This window comes from Halictus rubicundus, chromosome 6 (assembly GCF_050948215.1).
Source record: "Halictus rubicundus isolate RS-2024b chromosome 6, iyHalRubi1_principal, whole genome shotgun sequence".
NCBI classification, from domain to species: domain Eukaryota; kingdom Metazoa; phylum Arthropoda; class Insecta; order Hymenoptera; family Halictidae; genus Halictus; species Halictus rubicundus.
This window is the reverse complement of record NC_135154.1, coordinates 580,656-608,247: the sequence shown is the minus strand read 5'-3', so window position 1 is coordinate 608,247 and position 27,592 is coordinate 580,656. Positions and strand designations below refer to the sequence as shown.

The 27,592-nt window shown below is 39.4% G+C and overlaps 1 protein-coding gene across 2 annotated transcripts; it reads right to left on the bottom strand.

Moving 5' to 3' along the window:
- Positions 1 to 23,270: 23,270 nt before the first annotated feature.
- On the bottom strand, positions 23,271 to 24,790 carry Lsm1 (U6 snRNA-associated Sm-like protein LSm1). 2 transcript variants are annotated; one of them, XM_076789320.1, is made up of 4 exons: positions 24,551 to 24,790; positions 24,273 to 24,390; positions 23,836 to 24,020; positions 23,271 to 23,747 (listed from the first exon to the last, which is right to left on the bottom strand). In XM_076789320.1, exons 2-4 carry the CDS (start codon positions 24,316 to 24,318, stop codon positions 23,574 to 23,576), a joined length of 405 nt encoding a protein of 134 aa, XP_076645435.1. In that variant the 5' UTR covers positions 24,319 to 24,390; positions 24,551 to 24,790; the 3' UTR covers positions 23,271 to 23,573. The 2 variants fall into 2 exon arrangements, with proteins under 2 accessions (XP_076645435.1, XP_076645434.1); XM_076789319.1 differs by having other exon boundaries at positions 24,273 to 24,790.
- Between the last annotated feature and the right edge of the window lie 2,802 nt (positions 24,791 to 27,592).

The window sequence follows — 27,592 nt, the reverse complement described above, 5'->3', positions numbered from 1 at the left end:
TATTGTTAACAAATGGTAACACATCAATATAATTGATTTGAATTTTAATACGAAGAGTATTATTTTTCGACGTGGAAATGAAAGGTATAAACAATTACGGCATGATTAAAATATTAAAAATATTAAAAGATATTAAAAAGATAAAAATAAGAAATATTATAAAAAAACAAAAAACCCGACTGCGAAAAGAATTAAAAAGAGAAGAAACAAAAAATAATAATAATTTATCAAATAAAATATTGATAATAAATAAAATAAAAAATAAATAGAAAGTATAAATTATCAATAATTCTTTTCGCAGCAAGATTTTTTGTTTTATTAATAATATTTTTTATTTTTATCTCTTTAGCGTATGTCGCGGTCAGGTTTTTTGTTTGTTTTGTTTGAAACGTGCGTAAATCGCCTCATCTGGATAAGCTCTAAAGGTTCGACAAGGATAGCGAAGAGCCATCCCGAGAGTGAACAAGATAGACATACTACGACGAGCGACCGTGATCGAGCTCTAGCACTTGAAAGCAGAGTTGGGCAAAATATTCATCTAAATAAAAATTTCGAATAACCAATAAAAGATAAAAAAATCTTTACTCGTCGAGAATCGAACAAATAATTTTATTCGACGAGAATTTATCCGACGAATAAAGATAATTTTTTTTATTCGAAGCGGATTTATGCGAACTTCGAATAATTTTTCCATCTTTGATCTGTATCTTTTATTCGAAGGCTTCGAATAAATCTTCGAATAACTTTTGCCAGCTCGAATAAACGGTGACGAGGTCCGACGAGCTCCGAACTTCAAAGACCCAGCGACTGACAAATGGCATACAATGTAAGCAGATAAAGAATCGCGCACGAATGAAAGTTTAAACTTTTAGATTTTTCAATATACCTTCATGAAATTGTGACGAGTGAATTGATGGGATTTTCCTGATGAAAATGAGTTCAAATTCGAGTGTAATCGAACAATTTTCATTGATACGTAATGTTACGATAAAAATTACAATCTCATTGAAGATAGTTCAAATGATGTCGTGTTTGGACTCATTTTCATCGGAATAAGCTCTTTTCTTTTCTGATAAAAATTACACCGAACATGATATAATTAGCATCACATTTAATTGACGATTACAAATTCTATCAAGTACAAGCTTGCTGCACACAAGTTCTCGTACAATCGACCGAAGCAAGGATGTTTTGTGTGAGTTCTGGGCCAAGGTCGAATATTTTCATTTTATTCATACGAAACTGATCCGATTTCCACATAGAATATTTAAATGTTTAGTAATCTGTTAAATTCAAATTTTGTAATGTAACAAATACATTGTAATATTTGTTGTAATTTCTTTGAAATAATGCCACAACAATTTCTAGTGGTGGTTCAGAGTCACCACTCGAGTGCAAAGGGTTAACAATTTCTTTTTCTCTTTTGTATAATGTGGTACTGTATGTAAGCTCATCGGTATACAAATGTGATCGCAATTTCATATGATACATGAAGCTACAGCTACGACTATGCTATATGCGTATATGGACAACTGCACATTGCTTGCATGAGTCCGAAACATCAAACTAGCGAAGTATTTGGATGTATAGGAAAATTATATACATATACACACATATACAGACGCACGTTGCCGATGAGCGAATAGGCATCGAACATAACCACAATCTACGCTTGCAGTTTCCTCCAATCCCACTTCGACAGTCCTTCTACTTAGGCGCCACCTGATGAGCTCCAGCTCAACTAAACTTGTCACATTTTTTGCTCTATATTATCGATATCATGAATTCTGACGCTAGAAAGCCATGCCGAAACGGGAAACAAGTTTTCGCCTTTATTTCGCAACAGAATCAAGACAAATTATAGCTCAATTTGTAGCTGGAGATATTTTCTATTGCGGGCTGGTCTCGACATCATCCAGAAAACTCATCCAATGGCATAAAAATGCTTGAATTCCACGGCACGTGCATAATCAATGTTTGGCCTACTTCTAACGCTCATATTTCTAAATATCTCCATAATCTCGTCAGCTCATGACCAGCCCGCATTAGATTGAACCTTCCTCTTTCGAATGAGCCCTTTACCAGCGACAAAATATTCCTTTTTAAGGACGAAAACTTGATCCCCGTAAAACCATATTTTGTCGGTAATGTAGTCACTCTACTTTTGGCGCTCCGGGCCCTTAAGGGGGCCGGCAGGTCGACTCTGTGTAACCACACACATACATGAAATCCATATACGTATATGAACTTGCAAGGGTCAAAATGTTGACAAATTGACGCTTCAATATCGCAATGAGCAGTTTAAAAGTGGTCACTTGGGTTTCCTAAAAGTCCAATCTAGGTCTGTCCAGAGCCCAAATTGCGAATTTCTACCTCATCGTCGAGTAATTTGTAATATTCGGCAGAAATCTCGCTTTCTGAAGCAAGGATGACGTCACAAGATGGCTGCCGCAGAGAGATTCTCTTAATTTCGAGAGATTTAGTGTTCGTATCGAAAAAAACGCTCTGGACAGACATAGCAAAGACATGTACGAACACGGTGGTATGCATTTTTAATTGATTACTTACTTATTTAAGGCGTAAAATGTCTACAAAAAAACGCACCATTTCGCGGTTCCGCTTACTAGCGCCCCGGTCTCCCCGCGGCAAACACTGTACCTTGCGATAGAATACGGTCGATAATGCAGGTCGATATTACAGGTTTACATATGTACGATATGTATGCTGCCGAATATTGCAAATTACTCGACGATGAGGTATAAATTCGCAATTTGGGCTCTGGACAGACGTAGATTGGACTTTTAGGAAACACAAGTGACCAGTTTTAAACTGCTCATTGCAAAATTGAAGCGTCAATTTGTCAAGATTTTGACCCCTGCACGTTTCGCTACGCATCTCGTAACGTCACGCTTGCTTCGAACGCCTCGCGACTGGCAGTATGCTGCCGAATATTGCAAATTACTCGACGATGAGGTATAAATTCGCAGTTTGGGCTCTGGACAGACCTAGATTGAACCTTTAGGAAAGACAATTGACCATTTAGAAACTGCTCATTGCAATATTGAAGCGGCAATTTGTCAAGATTTCGACCCTTGCACGTTTCGCTACGCATCTCGTGACGTCACGCTTGCCTCGAACGCCTCGCGACTGGCGGTATGTTGCCGAATATTGCTAATTAATCGACGATGAGGCAGAAATTCGCATTTTGGCCTCTGGACAGACCTAGATTGAACCTTTAGGAAAGACAATTGACCATTTAGAAACTGCTCATTGCAATATTGAAGCGGCAATTTGAAAATTTTCTGACCCTTGCACGTTTCGAAAGAGGCCACGACCTTCGGGTCATCGATTCTGTTGAAACTTTGCATACTTATAGATCTCGTTGTCCTGTTCACAAATATACACCATTATAGGGGCAGATACTCAATAATTTTCGCGATATTAACGATTAAAGTTTCATTATTTCCTGTGTAATGCCGTATTTTTTTCTACGGTACAACAAGATTCGGTTTGGCGTGACTGCAGCGTACCAAGTTTTCAACCGGACGACCAGTGTTCAAATCCTGTCTACTAACGTATTTTTTTTAATTTCATTATGTTTTATCATTGTATATATATAATATCAATTTCACTTCAAAGTACCGATTTAATTTTGATAAAATATAGCAGGCCGAAGGTCGTGGCTTCGCCTTAGCATCTCGTGACGCCACGCTTGTTTCGAACGCCTCGCGAAATTCACATTTTGGCCTCTGAACCAGAATAACCAGAGGGTTATCAAATCATTTCAACGGAAAAATTGTGATTTCATTAGTTTCTTTTCGCAGAAATCGATTTTTTCCAAAATCCTGAGGTGACAGACAAATTTTGTGATCGGATTTGATGTCAGCGTGATAAAATCTACGAGAACAGATGTACAGAATGTCAAGAAAAATCTAACCGTGCATGGCATTGGATAAATCACAATTTTGTTTAAATATTCCAAGTTTATTTTCAAAGTTAAAACATGTTTGTACCATAGTCTCTCTATTTTTCCCTTCTTTTGCAATATTTTAACTTCTAAAAAAAAATCATAGCTCTATCTCATTTCTATCGAAAGTTCTTTGATTTTGACAGAAACTTCGTCACTTTGTCAAATATAGTGTTACGAGTGTCGATATGTTACGATATCGAGACATCGCGCCGAATGGTCTTCGTTGTATCGTCGTCACTAAGGCAACGCGGCTAACTTCTCGGTTTTATATATTGTAAACATATATAAAACTTTGGATAATGCTATAAACTTTTATATAAGGGTTCCATTTAAAATTATAAAGGTACCTCCCCTCCCCCGTTAAAAGGGAAGGGAGGCCACTTCACGTTTATGTAGTCAGAAAGGCCCTTCAGTTCCATGCAATTTAAGACTAAGAACTTTAAAATCGATGGCATAGTTTTCGAGATATTGAGCTGTTCAGAGTTATGTGGGCCACCCTGTATAATGTTACGAGCCAGGGCTGCGAGCAACGCGAGAGGCCGGCGAGGGGTTGTTACCCCAGGAATATGGTTTCAATTTGTTAGTTAGGTACGCGGACGCACCCAATGCGGAATCGGGCAGCCGCTAGGATAGTTGACGTCGAGGACGCACCTGATGCGAAATCAGGGAACCTCTGGGAGGTTGGAGTCAAACGCAGACGCATCCGATGCGAAACCGAGGAGCCACTAGGAGGATGAAATTTCGCGAACGCACCCAATGCAAAATCGGGGAGTCACTAGGTTGGACACGCGGCGAACCCGATATTAAAGGAAGGTGGAAAACTCACAGACGCACCTGATGCAAAATCAGGGAGCTGCTAGGATACGGAAGAACCCAATGCGAAATCGGGGATCCGCTAGGATGGTATAGTTTTCGTGGAAGCACCCAATGCGGAACCGGGGAGCCACTAGGTGGGAGAAATCTTCGTTGATTTGAATTTAAGATTAGTAAGCCTCGTAACTTATATATATTTTAATTGATACAATCCGAGCGGTAAGATTGTATCATGTGGGAACGTTCAATTATTAGATTAGGATATTAGGCAATAATTAAGGGTTGTATATTACGCGAGTTAACAAACAAGACAAATATATTCTGATTTAATTGAATGTACAATTATGTACAAATGTACAGAATGTACAATTTGAGAATTTGTTACCTATGATGCACGGTGTTGACGCACTGGCAATGCGGGGCTAGATAGCGATTGCTGAATGCCAAATAGAATATATACCGAACTAACGGAATCTATACGGCTACGAATTGATTCGAAAGGGACTTTAACCCGATCTCACTAGAATTGACACGACGTGACTGCACGAGTACTGAACCGCGTCTGAGTCTTGACTGAACCGCTTCTCAACTGAACCAAAGAGGGTGAAAACGAATGGGTTTATATACCTTGAAAATGAAAGGGGTACTCTGTTTAAGATTTGATGTCGCGTAAGGTCACAGTCACATTTTTTGTCACTTCTAATGAAAAGCAGGCCTCGGTTAGATTTTCGTTGAAAGGTGTTAATGAAGGTTATCCGGGCTATTTCCTATCAGAATATTGATTAACGGATGCCAGAAGGGAGTGTCTAGAGATTTTGATATAAAGAAGGCATACAGTATCATTCGTTAATAAAAGGGGCCTGTTGGGACGCTTTTCGTTCTCAGGAAAGAGATTAGAAATTCTAACCAAAATAAACGTGGAGAACGTCTCCATACGTAACAATAATATTAGTAAATAATCCTGTTGTTAGTAAATAAATACATGTTATTTATAATTCAAAATGCAATTTTATGCATGAAATTTAATCGATTGAAATTAATAATATAAATAGATAATGATAAAACATAATAAAAATAGATGCATTAGTCGGCAAGATTTGAACCCTGGTCTTGCGGCTGAAAACTTGGCACGCTACCATCGCGCCACACCGATTCTTGTAGTCTGGAAAAAATACGGCAGTATATAAGAAATAATGAAACTTTAATCGTCAATATCTCGAAAACTATTGAGTATCTGCTCCTATAATGGTATATATTCGTGAACAGGAGAACGAGATCTATAAGTGTGCAAAATTTCAACAGAATCGATGACCCGAAGGTCGTCGCCTCTCCTTTTAGCCTTGAAATCAGGCCTCTGGAAGTTGCGAATGCGTTTGCTTGTACGGTCTGATTTGCAACTCAATGTCGATTGTTAGCATACCATAAAACTCCAGATGTGACACAGTAGGAATGTGCGGGCCGGCTCGTGAATCGGGCACTCGAATCGGGCAAGTTCGGGCGACCGAGTTTTCGCAATACCCAAGATTCAACTCTGCGTTCTTTTTGAAATATATAATGGTAATAATAGTATTTCATTTGTAACTTATAACGTGATTTTTAATATATTTGATTTTTTTAATAACTACATTAGGTATATTCGGCAAGTATGTGCGTAACCTTTATTTGTATTAATATTTGAAATAATGCACGTTTCGCGTGAAAAACTTAAAAGACAACTTACATATAACTTACATATAAATTGATAATATCATTAACTCCTTACGGAGTTACATACACATAGAAGGTATATAAATATGGTAAATTATAATAATTTTTTGGAGGGTGATGTTATTATTAACTGCTATATGGCTTGCTTAATATCGTGTTATTTAACTTACTGAACTATCATTAACCTTACGTAAATTATGCAACGCCTACTGACTCCGTGAATTCATTTTCTCACGTAAGCCTCGCAGGATACTGCACAAAGATCCCTTGTTCAAGGATCTTTCCCCGAAACTTGTATCGCCTTTCTCCTGAGTGTCTGCCTGCGATGTGTGAATTGTCATTGAGTGGAGTACGGCTGGTCTGTCTTCCCGCTTCTAGACCCGTACCCAAGCCCGTAACGAATTCTTAGGGCCAAGCATGCCAATAAATAACTAAAAAATGACAGTGTCCCACTCGATCGTAACACAGATCCAGACATGATGTCTGAGCATGGGCAATCATGATGTCTAGACAATTCTAGAAAAATATAATATTAAATTCCCTACATTTCAATTTAAATAAGATAAGTTGATTTTTAAAGTAAGTGAAATTACAATCAAAGTAAATACTTTTGTCTACACGTATAACTCCACACAATCAAATTGTACAAAAATTTTAGCTGCTTACAGCTGGCAAAGATTGTGCGCGATTCTCCATCCGCTTACATTGTATGTCGTCTGTCGTCGCTGGGTCTTTGAAGCTCGGCGCTCGGCAAAAGTTATTCGAAGATTTATTCGAAGCCTTCGAATAAAAGATACAGATAAAAGATGAAGAAATTATTCGAAGTTCGAATAAATCCGCTTCGAATAAAAAAAATTATCTTTATTCGTTAGTCGAATAAAAATTTTTTATCTTTTATTCGTTATTCGAAATTTTTATGTAGATAAATATTTTGCCCAACTCTGCCCACAACACCTCGTTGTGCGGTGTTAGAAAAATCGAAGTAAGCAAACGGTCGAGGCAGGCCATGTGGTTTTTGTCCGCGCGTTGCCCTTCCACAAGGGAAAGTCCTTTAGCTTGGGGGTGTCATAAACAAGGAGGCATACTGTCGAAGGCGTTCTCACGGCTGAGGATTTTTGGGACAGCAGGACATTCTGATTCTGACTGTCGTCGTATACAGTTGTCGTGAATAAAGATTCATAGTATTTTGTAATACGCCCACATTTATTTAAGTTAACGATATCGCGTTATCTATCTTTCTAGTACTTTCTTACAGCGGCGTGTGTTGCACCGATAAATGTTCTCACTGCGATTATCTTTATTGTAAGTATAATCGTTGTGTACATAAATAAAAGTACCTTTCGCTTTGCCCGCGATTTTTTCCATCTATTAACAATATAATTACTTTGAGAAAACAAAATATTATCGTCTATACAATGAATTTTGAACAGCCACAATTAAACGAATGTAAAAAAAGGGGTAAAACATTAACGACATGGTAAAGTTAAGATTACACATTTTATAGAAATGAATACAGAAATACGATAATTACCTTGAATAATTGATTCAAACAATATATTGTGATATTCGTTAGCTACACGTTGCGTGCGTCAGATTGCGTCCATATAAAATAACAAATGATGGTCGCTGACTAAACAAATGCTTGTGAAGAATATAAAAATGAAATACTACGTATGTCACATAGTAGAAACTAGTGCACAGTAAAATTAGTGTATATCATAAGACACTTTGAGTTTATCTACTAAATGGTAAAAAATGTAGCTTCTGTGATTAGAAAATTATTGTTTACTTTCTAAACAAGTACTTATCAATAAAAAAACCTTTACAAAACATAAAATGAAATAAAGACAGAACTGTTTAGAGTCGAGTTTACTAAGTTCCCATTTTTATTGTTATAGAAACTTTAACTATTTACATATTATAATTTTTCAAGTATATTTGAATTCTACGCAGCACTGCTTACTTAATCTTTCCTTTACTTATTTCATACATTGAAGCGGACAAATTCTGGAGCAGTGATGGCAATTTAAAATACATGAATTAAAGCTCAAACGCAAGGTTTACTTTTCACTGTATATTATGTAGTTAAAATGAATAAGAAAAGTGATTATGTGTCTATAAAAAAGGAAGTACATCTGCTTGGGGAAATTCAATCTCCGTTTACATTTATCATTCTAAAAGCTGCCGTGACATTACACGGTGATTAACAGTTTTAAAACAAATTGTAAAAAGCACGATCATATACGTAACGTATAAAATTAAGTTATTAATGCTTCTTATTTGAGAATATGATACTTTTCAAGATCACAAGTTACATGTTACTCACCGTTAAAACATTTGCCCGCAATAATCAGGATCTGACCAAGTCCAAATGAAAATAGTTCAGCTAATAGTTCTGCTTCGTACACCACATGTAAAAGATAAATTTGAAAAATCACAAAGTATCGTATTCATTCCTTACAAAAATGCTTATACTTTATAGGCAAAGGATACTTATCTAAATTATCATTTTTACACAGAATTATTCAAGAGCAATGAAAGAAATTCTACACATTTGTATAATTTTGCAGTACTTCGCTCTTTGTTGTCACTATTTTAATTCACTATTAATTATTGTACTCTTCTTTCATAAACTTTATATTTCAATACAGACATTATCGAAATCATATTACGAGTAAAAACTTTATAAACTAAAATGTCTCGGTATAATTGACAGATCCATCACAAGAATTCCTACACATAGTTTTGACACTTCAATCAAACACACATAACACGAAATTATCACAACTTGGCCGCATTTCCATTACTGTCTAAAATTACTGTGCGCAATTATATTGGTTCGCGATTCGCTTGTGTGCAATTTTATCTGTGCGCAATAAATATGTTTCCAATTCTATTTGTGCGCAATTGAGATGTGTCCGATTCTTCGTGTGCGCAATAGAGACGTGTCCGATTCTTCTTGTGCCCAATCATACTGTGTCCAAAAGATATGTGCGCAATCGTATTGTGCGCAACTGAGCGCCTCCCCACAGAACGAGCTCCGAACGCGGCTACGGCTGGATGAGGACCAATGAGGACTAAACGGGCGTAGCGCGAGGCTCGGTCGCGAATCGACGGGCGGGTCTCGCAGGAATCTAGGAATCGGAGTATCGGGCAGGAGAAGGGAGAGGGCCGGAGTGCAGAGCGAAGAAGTGCTCGGAAGCACGGTTCTCGCTGGTTCTCGCCCGACTGCTCAACTCGAGATTCACTCGCGGTACTGGTTCCTCTAGTACACGGACGGACCCGTAGTACATGATTTCCCACTACCAGCGTGTTCACACACAATCACGGAAGGACCCATAGATTGTGCGCTAGCACGCGGCTGCGAGTGGTCTGGAGCTCGGAGATGTACCTCCAACTCCGCTTTCGGTGCGTTTCGCTTCGGTATTTATTGCCGAAGCGCGGACCTCGCGAATCGTTCGCGAATATTCGGCGCTCGCGGATTGGTCCGCGCTCGGGTCTGCCCGCGGATTGGCGCGCGTAAGGAGCCGGTCGCTGATTGGCCCGCGCCTGGTCCGTTCGCGAGCACCCGACGTAACGCGAAAATCGCGGTTTCGTCGCAAACGTTTACGCGGCGTTTCGCAGTCCAAACATCATCACCGGGAAATCGAATAGCCCGAATGGCGTAGTGATCGCGGTTTTATGTATATCCGCTTCCGCGACCGGGATTTGATGATACGCGCGCACTAAGTCTATCTTCGAAAATACAGTTTTCCCGTGTAGACTCTGTGCGAAGTCCTGAATATGCGGCACTGGGTACGCGTCGGGTACCGTCATGGCGTTCAACGCGCGATAGTCCCCGCACGGACGCCACTCACTGTTCTTTTTGGGCACCAGGTGTAACGGTGATGCCCAGGCACTTTTCGATGGACGAGCGATGCCCTGCTGCAGCATGTACTGAAATTCCCGTTTCGCCGCCTTCAGCCGGTCCGTCGTAAGACGCCGCGGTCGTTGCGATACGGGAGGTCCAGGTGTCGTCACGATGTGATGCTTCACATCGTGTTTCGCCGCACTGCCACACACCGAGGGACGCGTAATACATTTGAAATTGTTTTAACAACGCGTATACCGCACTGTCCCGCACTGGTGCCACGCATTGAGCCGATTCGACCGCGCCGGTCGGTATTGTTCCGGTTACCGATAGGCCGGTGATCTTGTCGATCAACCGACGGTCCTAAACGTCCGGCAGGAGAAAAAGTCCGCACCAATAATGGGTCGCTCAATGTCTGCGATAATAAATGTCTACGGAAATGCCCGGCGTAATCTTAAATCTACACAAATCACTATGTGTCCGTAAGTGTTAATTAGTGAACCGTTCGCCGCGGTGAGCAGAAAGCTCGATTTCGTTCGCGCACCACTCACTTTTTTCCGCGGGAACACGCTGACTTCAGCCCCGGTATCGACCAGGTACTGGGTCTTTGTTGTCGCGTCGGTTACGAAAAGGCGACGTGCCGTTCTCTCAGGGCCGCTTGTAGGCATCAGCGACTCTGTGGGTCGTTTCCCGACTGGAAAGTACACGGTCTCGTGCACTTTGTTGCCTTGTCTCCGAATCGCCCGTGGTACCAGCAGATGCCGCTGGGGCAAGATTCGGCCTTAGACTTCGATCGGGAACATCTGCGGTACCGGCTGCTGGACGTGCTGCGCCCTGGTTGGCGCCCTCTGCCCTCCGCCCTCTGCTGTCACGAGTGCGGCGATCTGTTCGACGAGGGCGTTGATGTCGCCGAATGCTGCCACCTGGCTCGTTGACGGTGTGGCGGGAATTTGAATGGCGATCACCTCGTCAACTCGGTCTGCCAAGGCCGCCATTTTGTCCAGGTCGACGCCGTCCTGCGTAGCCAGCACTGATTGCATGGCCACGGGCAATCTGCTCAGCCACAATGTTTTGATGAACCCCTCCTGCACATCGTTGCCCGCCAGGCTCGGGGTTCGATCCCGTATCTCCTCGTGTTCTAGGAGCTGCTTTATGTTCCTCTCTTTCGACGTTGAGAAGCGGCTGATAAGCTCCGCACGCAGCCTGGTGTATTTCCCGTGTTCCTCCGGGTTTAGCAGGATATCCTCCACCTCGCGTGCCGACTTCGCGTCAAGCTGGGACACCACGTGGTGGTATTTCGTCTCCTCTTGGGTGATGCCTCTCAGTGCAAACTGAGCGTCTAGCTGCTCGAACCATAGCGCCGGCCTGTCCGCCCAGAATTTGGGCATATGAACGGCTACAGCCCAATTTTGCGCTGTTGCTTCCGTCATTGTTCGATGTTGGGGTCACCAGTTGTAGGTATTGGACCTACGATGAAGGTAAGAAACTAGACGCGTGAGTGTTGGCAAGAGAAACTTTATTTGCATCTGCTCTTGGCGGCAGATTCAGAGAGACTCTTGTCTAGGGAGGATGCCAAGAGTGTCTCGGGGAAAATCCCTACACACCTAGAGTTCTGCTATTATGTATTGGCGCCCGCTGCGTCGCCTAGCCGGTGCACTAGGGAGTCAACGATACTACCTACACAGGTATCAAAGGCGTAGTTGCCAAATCACATCCGAAAATATTCGTCGCATAGTTGCCAATTTACTGTTACTGCCGTGTAATGCACAGCGCGTATTTCGGCTATTTTCCAAGTTACAATCGCAATTCTGGAAAAGTAAACGAAACGAGCTATTACATGTTTAATTCAACCTAAATATTTCATCTCTGTTTAAATACAATGCTTTCTGTTTCTATACTCATTTGCTATACTCAATGCTTTTTCAATTTATATAAATAATCTTTTATTTTGTGACGTGGCAAAGTTGTCCACGTTCCTCAGATCTTAGATCGAAAGACCGGGCCGTCCTTTGGCAGCGCCGCCGCGATAACGGCTGTCATGATCGATCTCCCTGGGAGCATCCGAGGGTTGGAGTTTAAGGGGGCCGGCAGGGTTTGAAATCCATATGCTTATGCATGGGTCAAAACCTTTTCAAACTATCGCTTCAATATTGCAATGAGCAGTTTAAAAGTGGTCACTTGTGTTTGCTAAAAGTCCAATTTATGTCTGTATAGAGCCCAAATTTCGAATTTCTACCTCATCGCGGAGTAATTAACAATATTCGGCAGAAAATTCGAATTCTGAAGCAAGTATGACGTCACAAGATGGCTGCCGCTGAGAGATTCTCTTAATTTCGCGAGATTTAGTGTTCGTATCGAAAAAAGGGCTCTATACAGACATAGCGAAGACATGTACAAACACGGTGGTATGCATTTTTAATTGATTACTTACTTATTTAAGACGTAAAATGACTAGAAAAAAAGGCACAATTTTGCGGTTCCGGTTACTAGCGCCACGGTCTCTCCGCGACAAACACTGTACGTTGCGATAGAATACGGTCGATAATGCAGATCGATAGTACAGGTTTACGTATGTACGATATGTATGCTGCCGAATATTGTAAATTACTCCCCGATGAGGTGGAAATTCGAAATTTGGGCTCTGTACAGACATGTATTGAACCTTTGGGAATGACAATTGACCATTTATAAACTACTCATTGCTATATTGAAGCGATAGTTTGAAAAGGTTTCTGACCATTGCACTTGTCGCTACGCGGCTCGTAACGTCAGGCTTGTTTCGTACGCCTCGCGACCGGCGGCATGCTGCCGAATATTGTTAATTACTCCGCGATGAGGTGGAAATTCGAAATTTGGGCTCTGTACAGACATGTGTTGAACCTTTGGGAATGAAAATTGACCATTTATAAACTGCTCGGTGCAACATTGAAGCGATAGTTTGAAAAGGTTTCTGACCCTTACACTTGCCGCTACGCGGCTCGTAACGTCAGGCTTGTTTCGTACGCCTCGCGACCGGCGGCATGCTGCCGAATATTGTTAATTACTCCCCGATGAGGTGGAAATTCGAAATTTGGGCTCTGTACAGACATGTATTGAACCTTTGGGAATGACAATTAGCCATTTATAAACTGCTCATTGCTATATTGAAGCGATAGTTTGAAAAGGTTTCTGACCCTTGCACTTGCCGCTACGCGGCTCGTAACGTCAGGCTTGTTTCGTACGCCTCGCGACCGGCGGCATGCTGCCGAATATTGTTAATTACTCCCCGATGAGGTGGAAATTCGAAATTTGGGCTCTGTACAGACATGTATTGAACCTTTGGGAATGAAAATTGACCATTTATAAACTGCTCGGTGCAACATTGAAGCGATAGTTTGAAAAGGTTTCTGACCCTTGCACTTGCCGCTACGCGGCTCGTAACGTCAGGTTGCTTCGAAATATCCGTTATATTCCAGTAACTAACTTGAATGAAATATGTTGTAGTCCATGTGACAGTAGAAGAGGTTTAGCAATAATTTCTCTTTTGCAGCTTGAGAACTATTTTTATAAATTACAGGCGAAGTTTGCAATTTCTGCCTACATTGTCGATGAACGGGCTTCGCTTGCGAATTATTATCACCGGAACTGTTTCTCCACTTCAGCTACACTTCTTTTTGTTTAATTTAGAAAGGATACGGCTGTTGTAAAATAATGTTTTCGACCATGACAAGTAACTTTATAATGTAGGAAAGTGTAAACAAATTCTTTTTTTGCGTTTTTTTTCGATGATGAGCCAGTGATTCACATGTTGGAAAAAATGTGGTCACATTCCCTGAAATTTCCCCTTCAAAATGAACCCTTCAGAAGAATGGAGAATTCTGATTGATTATGTATAGATGTGAGTTTGTATGTGAATTGAATATGTTCTACAAGAAAGGTATCATTTCTCAATGAAAACCACGAGAACGTGGTGATTATTTACTTGACAATTAGGGTTTCATAAAATATACTTCAAAACCAGAATTTCATGTTGTCGGCTTTACAGTCTGCAAGGTACTGTCTGCAATATATATGTTTAAATAAAAATTTCAAATAACGAATAAAAGATAAAAAAAATTTTATTCGTCATTGGAAGGTCATATCGTCGATTTGGGAGTTCTAGTCTTAGAATTTAATGGAAAAAGGGCGACACGTTTATTGAAATGTCTGTAAAATCAACAATTTATAAGAGATCGAAAAATACTTTGAGATTCGGTCACTAAACACTACATATATTAAAATTTGAATAAAAGCCGAAACATTACTACAACAGGGATGACCCATAGTTCTCGAGGTAAAAAAAGGGTCATTTAGTCGTAAATAGGGATGTGCAGGCCGCCCGATTGTCGGGCGCCCGAATCGTCGGGTCGGGTCGCAGAAAGTCGGGCGCGCGATACTTCATGACACATCGGGCGGCCCGAGCGTTTCGGGCTACCCGAGAGTTTCGGGAAGCCTGCTCGACTTCGTCGGGCGGGTTCGGAATGAATTGGACAAGTTCGGGCGAGCGAGTTATCGCGATACCTGAGATTCAACTCTGCGTTATTATGAAATACATAATGGTAACAATGATATATGATTTCGAAATAATGCACGTTACACGTGAAAAATTTAAGAGAAAACAGCACAAAATGTAAAAAATTGTCATAATTTACCTTATTTTCATGCGTTCTAGTTGTATGTAATTTCGTAAGGATATTTTAACGACATTATCGATACATATGCAAGTTCATTCGGAGGAACAAATTCGTCAGAATGCCAGAAATATTGTCTCTTAAATTTTTCACGTGTAACGTGCATTATTTCAAAATTTAATACAAATAAAGATTATGCATATGTTTGCCAATTATACCTACGGTAATTATGAAAAAAACCAAGTATATTAAAAATTACGTTAATTAAGCTATGAAAGAAGTATCATTATTGCCATTATGTATTTCATAAGAACGCAGAGTTGAATCTCAGGTATCGCGATAACTCGCTCGCTCGAACTTGTCCGATTCATTCCGAACCCGCCCGACGAAGTCGAGCAGGCAGCCCGAAACTCTCGGGTAGCCCGAATCGAGCCCGCCCGACTTTCTGCGACCCGACCCGAACCCGAATACCGGGCGGCCCGCACATGTCTAGTCGTAAACGAAGTCTGCAGGTATTGCGGAGCGCACCACTCACCTACCTGAAACGGGGACACTCCGCGTCCTTTTCCAGCTCATTGTGAAGCCAATGTTCAATTCTCCATCCTTCTAAAGGGGTCATTACGAAGGGGAAACATTTTTAGTAGATACTTTTATGGTTTTACTTTTCTGACTTTATAATGTAATGAAGAAAGGGTGATCCTTTTTTTAACACGTCTATTTAAAATTAACAATTTTTAAGATATCGAGAAATCCTTTGACATTCGTTCATAGGTCGCCAAAGACTACAACATATTCAAATTTGAACAAAATCCCACAGCAGTACTCGAAAATGTGCCCGATTTCGCGTGGAATGACCTCGGTACACAAATGACTGATGCATGAAGCTTGAAGTCCATAATGAAGAAGCGCGGTATAAAATATAGCAGACCGCCGAAAATTATCGGAAAGTAGTAAAAAATATCACCTCGCAATTCTAATTGCGGATCAGACAGGATGTCAGTATCAGTCAACGTTCGAAAGGATAATATCATATAAGGGAGAAAAGACCGCACTTGTTCAAAAAAAGGTAGATGAACTTATGTCACATCACACAAACGTAATAGTAACTTGTTCGAAATCCGGAAAATCACAGGAAATTTATAAAATTTAATATATAATTATTATATAAATAATAATATATAATAATAGTAAATAATCCTGTTGTTAGTAAATAAATACATGCTATTTATAATTCAGAATGCAATTTTATGCGTGTTAATCGATTGAAAATATAAATACATAATGATAAAACATAATAAAATTTTTAAAAAATGCGTTAGTAGGCAGGATTTGAACCCTGGTCGTCGGGGTGAAAGCTTGGCACGCTACCGTCGCGCCACACCAATTTTTGTAGTCTAGAACAAATACGGCATGACATAGAAGATATATACATTTATATATATATACAATTTATAATATCGTAATATGAGACATATATATATATATAATAATATAAATATATTATTACATTTATGCGCTTCGTGGCATAAAAAGAGTTGCTTTAAATTTCATTTAAATGAGATTTGAATATAATTTTCTTTCTGACAGGAAGTAAATTCCGGCTCATTTTCAAGAAGTCCTGGTAATATGTATAAAATTATTATAATGTTAAGAATAAACTGATTCAATTTAATATAAATCAAATGATTTCCTTAGCTTTTGCATACACTGACCGCCATTCGAGTTTCATTTCAGAGATATTAGCGAAAAACTGCAGAGGTAATGTGACAACAAGTCCTGCGTATATCTACGCGCCCGTGGCAATGTATGTGTTAGCATGTGTTGGTCGGCTGAATTGGGCTCATGAGGCAGGAATCAGTTTCACGTAACGCTTGTACATTTACGGGTTTGACGACATGGCAACAGTGAGGCGAACGATGATATGTGGCAACCATGTCTAGTCGCAAGCTTTCTCTCTCAATTTTCGTTTCTCTCTTCTGCTACTACTCAAGTCGGCATTGCATATATTCTTTTTTACCGATATCTCGTAGACGCGACGTAGTTCCACAAAAAAAATTTTAACCATTCCACAATGAGTTTTCCTTACTGACCGTTCGAGGACCGTTCGAGAATTGGCGTGACAGTCAAGGCCAAATGCCTGCCGGCCCCCTTAACGCGGTTTGAACGCCGCGCCACTTGGCGCGACGAGAAGTTGCAGGTCCGTGGCCGGGCCCCAGGGGGGCCCGGATTCTTTTCCCTTCTCCCAGAAGCGCGGAAAATTCGAAGAGAAACGTTCAGGGGACGGCTACGAGGGACACCCTGCAGTAAAACATCGAAGAGGACACCGGGCCCGGGTTGGTCAACCCGGAGGCGCCGCCGAGGAATTACGGACCTGAGGAGTACATCATCTCGACCTCGTCGCCGCCTCGTCCCGGAAAGCTGCAAGAGTCCATCGAGGGAACGGCTCGATGTCTTCCTCCGTGGGAATCGGCCAATCAACGCGTGTCATCGAGAAAGCGTTAGCCGATAAATCCGTTGCCGAGGGCCCCGGACCGCCGGACCGCGAGAGCTAGTGATAGGTCCGAGCGTCGCGCGGGAGCAGGGAAAACTAGGATAGTGGCTCGGTAGCGTTTTGGTGAATCGGTCGCACTTCGCGTCGCGAAAAGACGCAACCAAGCCCGCCGTAAATTGCGATCAGGATAGAATCGCGTAGGGGGTGAGGCCGTCGGTCGGTACACGGACGGGTTGATTGAACGCGGATCCGGCCGGACAGCGGAGGGCCGCGTGACCGTCTCGTTACGGTTGTACGTCGCCGGATTTGTAACGCGGAGTCACGGATCCGTGGGGGACTCGTACCGTGGCCGATTTTTGGTGAATGTGGCCAACCTGGGGATGTCCCACGGTGGGACGACGCGACGAAAGCCGTATCGCCGTTTCCGACTACTTCCGACGGCCACAGTCGATTAGAATTTGCTGCCGCGTATTCTATCGGAATCCGGTCGCTTCTCGACTGGCTAATTGTCGATAGTGGCTGCCGTACATCGCGCCCGCGATCGAGTTCGACGCGTAGGAAAGCATATCCGGGTGCAAAATCGCGAGCGTCCGTCTACCTTTCGTACAAGTTTGTAAAATCGCGCGGGCTTCGATTACACCGCTGCCGGGCGATCTCGGCAGCTCCTTGTAAAGACCGGATCAAATAAATGTTAACTCGAAGCCCACACTCGTGTACGCTTCATTGTGAGAAACCTTTCCGCCGCGGGAAACGTCCCGTATTCCCTCCGCGTAGAATCCTGGCCCAGGCTGCCGCTATTCAGGTCCTCGCGCGGTTCTCGTAGGTTCGGTATTATAATTCGCGTCTCGCGTTCGTTACGAATTGTTCGTGTGACACTTGCGAGTGTCTGGCGCCCGTTTCAAGTCCCGAACCTTGTAAGATCCGTCGGGAAAATCGAGCCTGCGAGATACCGTTTGTCACGGGTGAACCACGTATCGCGCGGCCGAGCGTGGCCCGACCTCACGGTCTATAAAAACCCGCCGTTGCCCAGGTTTTCTCCCGTCGGACGGGCCCGAAAATCAGGGCCACGTGACAATTTATTGATAGTAAACATAAAAATAATTGTTGTTGAAAATTGAAATACCTATTTAGCACTATTTTTATCTTGAAATTGATTTATATGAACTGTTGTTGGCTCCTTTGAATGTTTTACTATCGAATACAATTTTATTATGTTTACTATCAATAAATAAAAGTTTATTTATATAAATTGAAAAAGCATTTATTTAGCTTTAAAATGAGTATAGAAACAGAAAGCATTGTATTTAAACAGAGATGAAATATTTAGGTTGAATTAATCATGTAATAGCTCGTTTCGTTTACTTTTCCAGAATTGCGACTGTAACTTGGAAAATAGCCGAAATACGCGCTGTGCATTACACGACAGTAACAGTAAATTGGCAACTATGCGACGAATATTCTCCGATGTGGTTTGGCAACTACGCCTTCGACACCTGTGATTCAATATAATTCCTAAACTCACCACTCTAAATCGTAGAGGACATACCAAAACCTCTGATTTTTTGAACATCCGATATTTTAGAACATGAGACACGAAGTCCCATAAGATGGTGGTAGGTCTATCCTTATAACTCGTCTGTGACATGGCACAGAACCGAGCCGTCTTTTAGCATAAAATCGAACGCACATTATTTTTTTAACCAGGATTAGAACGTACAGCTTAATTGTTTTACATAAAATATGTAACTAACATGTAAATCTTGTGTACAAAATCTCTAATTAATATAAATTAAGTATAATATTAATTGTAATGATACGTATTTCATTTTTTTCCAATTTTGTAATTGCAAACTCTATCCTAATATCCTCTCCGATATTATGCAATCTTTTGTCGATGCTTTACAATTTTGTATGATTAAATATTTGACCGCATTCGAGTTCACCGAATTCAATCAACTTATTCAATTTTATTTTTGCAACACATTTAAATTTGAAATGATTGTTAATATTTTCCTCTTTTTCATTATTGCAAATTGCTGAACAGAACAGTAAGACCTAATTGTCATAGATTTCAGAACTTGGAGACGCTCCTTTGAACTACCTATTCTTCTTACACCGTGGTCATGCTATACCGCTATACCTACTTTTTAAAATATCACGTGGTTTTGTTGTGTTTGCACTAACCTTATGATTGGCATCGAATAGCAATGTGAGTTAGGGGCGTATAAGAAGTTGTTTGTTATTATAATGTAAGTTAACCCCACCATTTTTTATGATTAACGAGCCTGTGGGAGTTACAATACAAAAGAGTTCAGTGTAAATCAATGTAACTACATTAGAAACATAAAATAAAACAGAAAAAATCGCCAACTGTAGGAAATAAATTTAATGCAGATTAAGTTACTAAATCTTGAACACCTTCGAAGGAACTATACAAGAAAAGCACAACTAGAAAAGAAAGAAAGTAACACAACATTTTATATGATATTATAAACAGAAACAAAAATGTCAAGTAGCAAGCGGCATATGCTGACTCTGAAACAGCGACTTGAGATCCTGAAAAGATTGGAGGAAGGTGCAACAGCACAGCAAATTTCTTCTTTTTATGACTTACATATAGCCACTGTTCGTAAAATTAAATACAATGCGATACAATTACGCCGCTATGCGGAACAAGCAGGGTCCTCTGATAAGAAAAGAATGCGAAGACCAATGAATGAGGAATTAGAAGGTCGATTATACAATTGGTTTGTAGAAAGAAGAACAATAGGGGATTGTATTAGTAATCGGTTGCTCCGTGCAGAAGCAACAAATATAAATAAGGAATTAGGAGGTCCATTAACATTTAGAGCTAGCGAAGGCTGGTTATCACGATTCAAAATTCGTTATAAAATTAATAATATACATACTCATGAGGACAAAACTGAAGAAGCAGCAGCTTCAAAATTTATAGAAGATTTAAAGAATATTATGTATGAGCAAGACATTGATGTGGATAATTTATATAATATGGATGAAACAGCATTGGCGTGGAAGGCTCTTCCTCAAAAGACATTAGATCTTTTGAATAGGAAAAAAGTTGATGGCAAATTATTGAAAAAATATCGTTTTACGGTTGGACTTTGTGCCAATGCCAGTGGTACTCATAAACTTCCTCTGCTAATAATTAATAAATATGCATCTCCAAGAGCACTAAAAAATGGCAAAGAACGACTGCCAGTTGTGTTTAAATCTCAACAAAATGCTTGTATGAATAAAAACCTGTTTTTGGATTGGTATGTGAATGATTTTAAAACTTCGGTTAAAAAAAATCAGTTAGCAAATGGTACATGTAGTTCTGTACTGTTAATTGTAACTGATTCTAAAGTGCACAGCTTACCGCCACAGGTTTTAAAGGATGAGAGATTTAACGTTCTTTTCTTACCACCAAATATGTCATCGCTTCTACAACCTATGACTCGAGGGATAATCGAAAATACGAAAAATAGCTTTCGACATAAAATGTTGCAATTAATTTTGTGTTGTCCTGGGGGAATTCATCAATTTTTTGTTGAATATGATTTGAAGGAAGGTATTGAACTTCTGAATGAAACATGGACAAGTATTACACCGTGCAGCATTAAAAATGCATGGAGCAAATTGTTGCAACATGTTCCCGAGAATGATTCAATGTCAAATGCAAATAGTGCAGAGCAATTGTGTAATCGTAAATTACAAGAAAGCATTCAAGCGATAATAGACAGCAAGATTGCCCTCAGTGAAGTTGAAGAGTGGTTGTCCACGTGTGCAGAGATGGAAGACCAAACTGTTAAAGACAATGAAGAAAATATCGAAGGAGGAAATTCTCAGCTTCCTTGTAAAAATGATTCATTCTCGCATGAAGAAAATGTAGAAACAATGTTCGAGCAATTAATTCTTTGGGCCAAGAATGAACCGAAACATATTCGGTTGCAAGTGCAGTATTTAAAAAGTGTTCATTACAAAAATTAATACTTAATTTCTACTAATATCCCAAAAAGAGATTTTCAGGACTATCAGTTTGTCATTTGATACAGTTTAATTACCTTCCCAAGGCTAATGATTAATTGATAGCGCACTTATTTTTTTTATTGAGGAAATCTCATAAGAGATTTATTACAACATTTGGAAGAAACAAAATCGAAGTACACAGAGCAAAAAACCCCAAACACACTAAAACTAAGGGTATACAGCATTTCCCCCCCCCCTTTTTTTAAAACGCGGATAGCACACTTATGAATGAACTCCTTTAAATTAATAATGTAACATAATCAAATGAAAATTTGATACTTCATATTTTGTTCCAATTGCTGAACATAAGCAGTCGAGAAAGCTTTCCATTAGGACTTGCTCTCATCTATCATTCTAAAACAGGGTGAGGCTGTTGTTGGCTGTTGGTCATAGAAAAATGTGTTAGACGAAACTTGTGTGGTTTTGAGGGTGGCATAATTCCACGTTAATAGCTTCTTGTAGGTGGACGCATAGAAGACATATGATGGTCAACATCGTTTTTTAAATTCGATTGATATACTTTTCTATATACAGTGGAGCGTCAATTATTCGAATGTCATATATATATATATATATATATATATATATATATATATATCACATTTTTATTAATTATAGCAGTAGTACTCGTGTATTTAATAAGTAATTTTGAAACTGTACGATTAGCCAAAAATTCGATTTTCCAAACCACCTCGGTCCCAATTAGTTCGGATTGACGCCCTATTATCTAATTAGGCGTTTTAAGACGCGTACAGTGATCCACGACTCAAGGTTATTCAAGATCGTTAAAGGTCAAATATTCTACTTTGAAGAACATGCCACCCTCGAAACCACGCAAGTTTCGTCCGACACATTTTTTTTGTATTACCAACAGCAACCGAGTTATTTAGGTGGCCTGTTTTAGGTACCTCACTCTGTATACATAATGGTATCTATTGAAGAGAAAGTATTTTTTTTTAAGAAAAGTATAGTATATTTTTGAAAAACTTTTTAAATTCCGTTACTGTCTTTTTGAACTAAGTTTAATTAGAAAGCAGTAACACAATTTATTAGAAAAGTCTTTTTTATTTCATAGTTCAATCGACGTTTTATGACACAAACAAAAAATATTTTAATTTCAGAGAATGATATTGTAGTATATAATGTTTGTAAATATATTACCTTATTTAGTTTTTATATACAGGTATAGTTAATTTTCATCAATAAATACTTTGATTCATCAAATTAGAATAATCCTTTGTTCTATTAAATATAAAATGCATAGACCAGAGTAGTTTATTGCAAAATCTTATATGTAATAAACTTTATATTAAGCCAAGCTTGTGTAATTACTTATGTTACTGACTCATACTTTCAATTGAAAGCAGAAATAATTCACTGAGAAAATAATCATTTAAAATCAATTACAGTCTTGCCTTGATAAATGTCGCAAGTTCAAGGAGATGTCATGTTAAGAACTTGGGACTGATTAAAGCTTTTCAAACATTTTATGTATCTTGGAAGAGTGAGAAATGTTTTGAGAGAATGAGAGAGTAGTCAAAGGGTTTGAGGCTCAACAAGAGGTGATGGAAATACTGAAATATAACAATTATCAAGGCACCACTGTACACAAAGATATATAATTGTTATAAATTTATATATATAATTAACACGTTTACCTTAAAAATATAAATGACGAAAATACCATGTATCACTATAAGAGATTTTTATTTAAATATTATATTTGTATATAGCAGAAAAGTTACAAGACTATTAAAGGTATGATACAATTATAATGTAATATTTTTCACACTAGGTACAAGATTATAATAAGTCTAAAACTGTATAAATTCTCATTACTGACATTAACAATAGTTATTTTAATGTTATATGCATCATTACATGTTTTATTATAATAGTTTTGTAAGGAAATTAAACAATGTACTAATACAATATACTCACTTCATAAATTGTCATCATTACATACTTTCAAAGAGAAAGTGATGTATAACACGTATCATACCCTTCAGAACTATGCAAAGAAGTAGATGATGAAGTAGTTGTAGTTAAAGACGCAGGTGTGTGTCAGAACATATCATCATGACCCATATCTGGAATATACGATAGACCTCGCTCCTTTAAAGCTTTGTTTACAAGTCGTTTTTGATCTTGTTTTAGCTCTTGTTCTCGTCTTTGCGCATCTAAAATATCATCTACAGATACTTCGGTTAAAGGTAAATCCTTTTCTTTTTCCCTATCCTAAAATAAAATTAAATGGATTGTTTATAGAAAAATATCAACGTACAATATTTTTTGAAACATAAAATAATACAATTAAAAGCATTACTATTTCTCCCAGAAGTACTACATTTTCTCCTCTTACAATAAAAATTCCTCTTGGAATGTCTCCATACTCCTTACCGACGTGAATTCTTTCAATTGTGCGATGAAGTACTATATTGGCAAATTGATCAACACTTCTAAGATATCCAATTAAAGTTCTGCCATCTCTAAGTAATACCATAAGTTTTTCTGAAACATAATAACATACGCATCATTTACTGTGTTTAAACAAATAAATTATATTAAACCTTTTATAAGCTCGTGTGCAATGAAAATACACAATGTTTACGCCTCAGCCTATTTTATTTGTAATAAAAGTGTTACTTTTGTAACATTTCTATAGGTTTATACTTTTATTTGTATACATTTGGCATAAATATATTATAGAAGTATAACAAACCGGTATAACCTAAAAATGATACCTCTAAAATAAATACATACTGTCCAATTCTTCTAGAAGAGATGCAGTTCCTGGCAAAATGTTCATTTTGCAGATCTTTCACTTTTTGTAGAAATAATATCCAAATTAAAGAAGTAAAAATTTGTACACCAACTTAACCTGTGGCGGAGTTTGTATTTGCAATCATTTCGTTTATCCGATAATTACTTAAGCTATTTTAATTTATTAAGCGTTAGTAACTCATTAATGTCGAGGTAATGATGTATAAAATTAAAATAATAAAGTTGTCAATTTTATTATTATAACATTCCCGGTGAACCTATCTGCGCAGATTGATGACGGTTACTGAAGTTTTATTGGTCAGATACACATGATTTATCATCAATATAAGTCAATATAAAAGTATTATAATTGAAATACATTTCTGTTCATTCCATAATTACATTACATGCCACTAGAATATAAATAATAATTCGCAATAGATGCAATAAAAAATAATAAAAAGAGTACGTCAGAGAGTATATATTCTTTCTGGCCGTATGCCGTATGATGCCGTAGGCAGTGACAGTCATGTAGGGATATTGGCGCTGCCGCGCCAGTCCCCTAGGCACGCGCCTAGAGAATATGCTCCGACGAGGTTGGCAGTGCCAACCTCGGGCAACGCAGGCGAGAGAACCGCCTATAGCGTGGCCAGTTGACCACGTGAACATAGTTAGATATATATAGTATCTATTAATGGCGCGGAGAGGCGAATTTAAATGTAAGACGTAATCGCGTATTTCATACATATGTATTTTATTTGGGCGCGATAGTTTAGAGCAGGGCCGGGAGGGTTCCATAGAGATCCTTGACGAAATTCGAGTCGGCGAGACTAATTGCGGAATTTGGAGAAAGTCACGCAGCCTCTTAGAGTAGCTTCTCCAATTTTGCAAAAATTAGGGATAGTCGAAGTCTCTAATCAGTTAAGGACAAGAGGTCATAAATTCTCAGTCAAGGACCTCTTGGAACTCCCTCGGACCTCTCTCTTGTTCGGTCCTACATGGCCCCACGTCCCTCGTTTTGGCGCGGCTTCACCCTCGTGCGTACCCCACTCTCGTGCGTGCGCTATTAAGATCCATCCACTACCAATCACCATCAAGCAGCAACCGGAAGACGAGTCATCCGACGAATCAACGCCTAGCCAGAAGATTCTAATTTTCCTATTGGCTAAGAAAGGGAGACGAGAAGGAAAAAGCTGGGAAAGGATTTGAAACTCCAGGATGAAACAGAACTCATTGTAGAACTGAGGGAGTTACATCTAAAAGAACTACTAATAAAATCTATAACAGTTTTCGCCATTTACTCTCATCCTGGAGTTTTATATCGTTTCCCAGCTTCTTCCTTCTCGTCTCCCTTCCTTAGCCAATAGGAAAATTAGAATCTTCTGGCTAGGCGTTGATTCGTCGGATGACTCGTCTTCTGGTTGCTGCTTGATGGTGATTGGTAGTGGATGGATCTTAATAGCGCACGCACGAGGGTGGGGTACGCACGAGGGTGAGGGCCCGTCAAAACGAGGGACGTGGGGCGATGTGGGACCGAACAAGAGAGAGGCCAGAGGGAGTTCCAAGAGGTCCTTGACTGAGAATTGATGACCTCTTGTCCTTAACTGATTAGAGACTTCGACTATCCCTAATTTTTGCAGAATTGAAGAAGCTACTCTAAGAGGCTGCGTGACTTTCTCTAAATTCCGCAATTAGTCTCGCCGACTCGAATTTCGGCAAGGATCTCTATGGAACCCTCCCGGTCCTGCTCTAAACTATCGCGCCCAAATAAAATACATATGTATGAAATACGCGATTAGTTCTTACATTTAAATTCGCGTCTCCGCGCCATTAATCGATACTATATATATCTAACTATGTTCACGTGGTCAACTGGCCACGCTACACCTTCCCCCTTATTGAAAAGGTGTTTCCTATGGGAACAGCTTTTACATACTACTTGATACTACTCTATTCTAATTGATTATATAGACGGCGCATGATTTGAGTCTGCTTTAGAATAACTATATATGTGTGTGTGCGCAGGTGTACCTACACTCGGAGTTCCTGATGTATATATTTACATTAAAATCGTTTAAGGTGGGTTCAGTTTATTTATACAACCGTTTTATACTCAGTCGCTTTACTAATCTAATCGTATACAGGCTAGTTTTAACTTATTCGCATGGACCGTTTTAAATTTATTACTACTTATCTCTATCTCTATTGTTAAGTCGTTATATACATTAACTACGTGGTATGGCCCTGTCCATTCGGTATCAAATTTGGACGTTTTTGGTTCCTTTACTAGATAAACATAGTCGCCTACATTAAATTTACGACGATTAACATTTTTGTCGTACAGTCGTTTACTTTTCTCCCTTGCTCGATTTAAATTCGTTGCTGCCATAGCTTGAGTAGTGGTAATCTTTGTAAACAATTCATTTAAGTAATGAAAGAATGTCCGAGGGGTTTCCTGCTTAGCAAATTCAGAAGGAATTATAGCCTTAACACCAAAAACTAAGTCGTGTGGGGTAAATCCTGCAGCTTCATGCACGGAAGTGTTATATGAAAACATCCCAAATCTAATCCTAGGCGAATAAAAATTTTCTCTAATACTGTCGTATACCTTGGTCATACCATGATGACCACCGATGGTAGTATCAGGATGTTCCTTAATAATTTTTATTCTATCCGATATTTCAGGGATGATTATTTCTCCGGGACAAATGGTTATTATATATTGGGGGTCAGTAAGTATGCATTTTATTGATTGTTCAAGGAGATCCCAACCAATAGTTCCTAATCCATTGTGTACTCTAGAAATGCTAAGGGTTTTTGTGTTTGTCCTATCCACGAGGCATTTGAGGGACTTCAATGAGGCTACGACATTCTGAAAGTCAGGTCTCTCTTCAGAGGTAGTTTTAATGAATAAGTGAAATATACAGGGTGGCCCACATAACTCTGAACAGCTCAATATCTCGAAAACTATGCCATCGATTTTAAAGTTCTTAGCCTTAAGGGGGCCGGCAGGGTTTGAAATCCATATACGTATGCATGGGTCAAAACCTTTTCAAACTATCGCTTCAATATTGCAATGAGCAGTTTAGAAGTGGTCAATTGTGTTTCCTAAAAGTCCAATCTATGTCTGTATAGAGCCCAAATTGCGAATTTCTACCTCATCGTGGAGTAATTTGTAATATTCGGCAGAAAATTCGAATTCTGAAGCAAGTATGACGGCACAAGATGGCTGCCGATGAGAGATTCTCTTAATTTCGCGAGATTTAGTGTTCGTATCGAAAAAAGGGCTCTATACAGACATAGCAAAGACATGTACAAAC

Excerpts from the sequence above, each read along its gene's own strand:
- Lsm1 (XM_076789319.1), bottom strand. The coding sequence starts at position 24,318 with ATGAACATTTTGCCAGGAACTGCATCTCTTCTAGAAGAATTGGACA. Across the intron at positions 24,021-24,272 it reads TCTTCTAGAAGAATTGGACA|AAAAACTTATGGTATTACTT; the intron begins GTATGTATTTAT and ends ATTATGTTTCAG. Across the intron at positions 23,748-23,835 it reads TAGTACTTCTGGGAGAAATA|GATAGGGAAAAAGAAAAGGA; the intron begins GTAATGCTTTTA and ends ATTTTATTTTAG.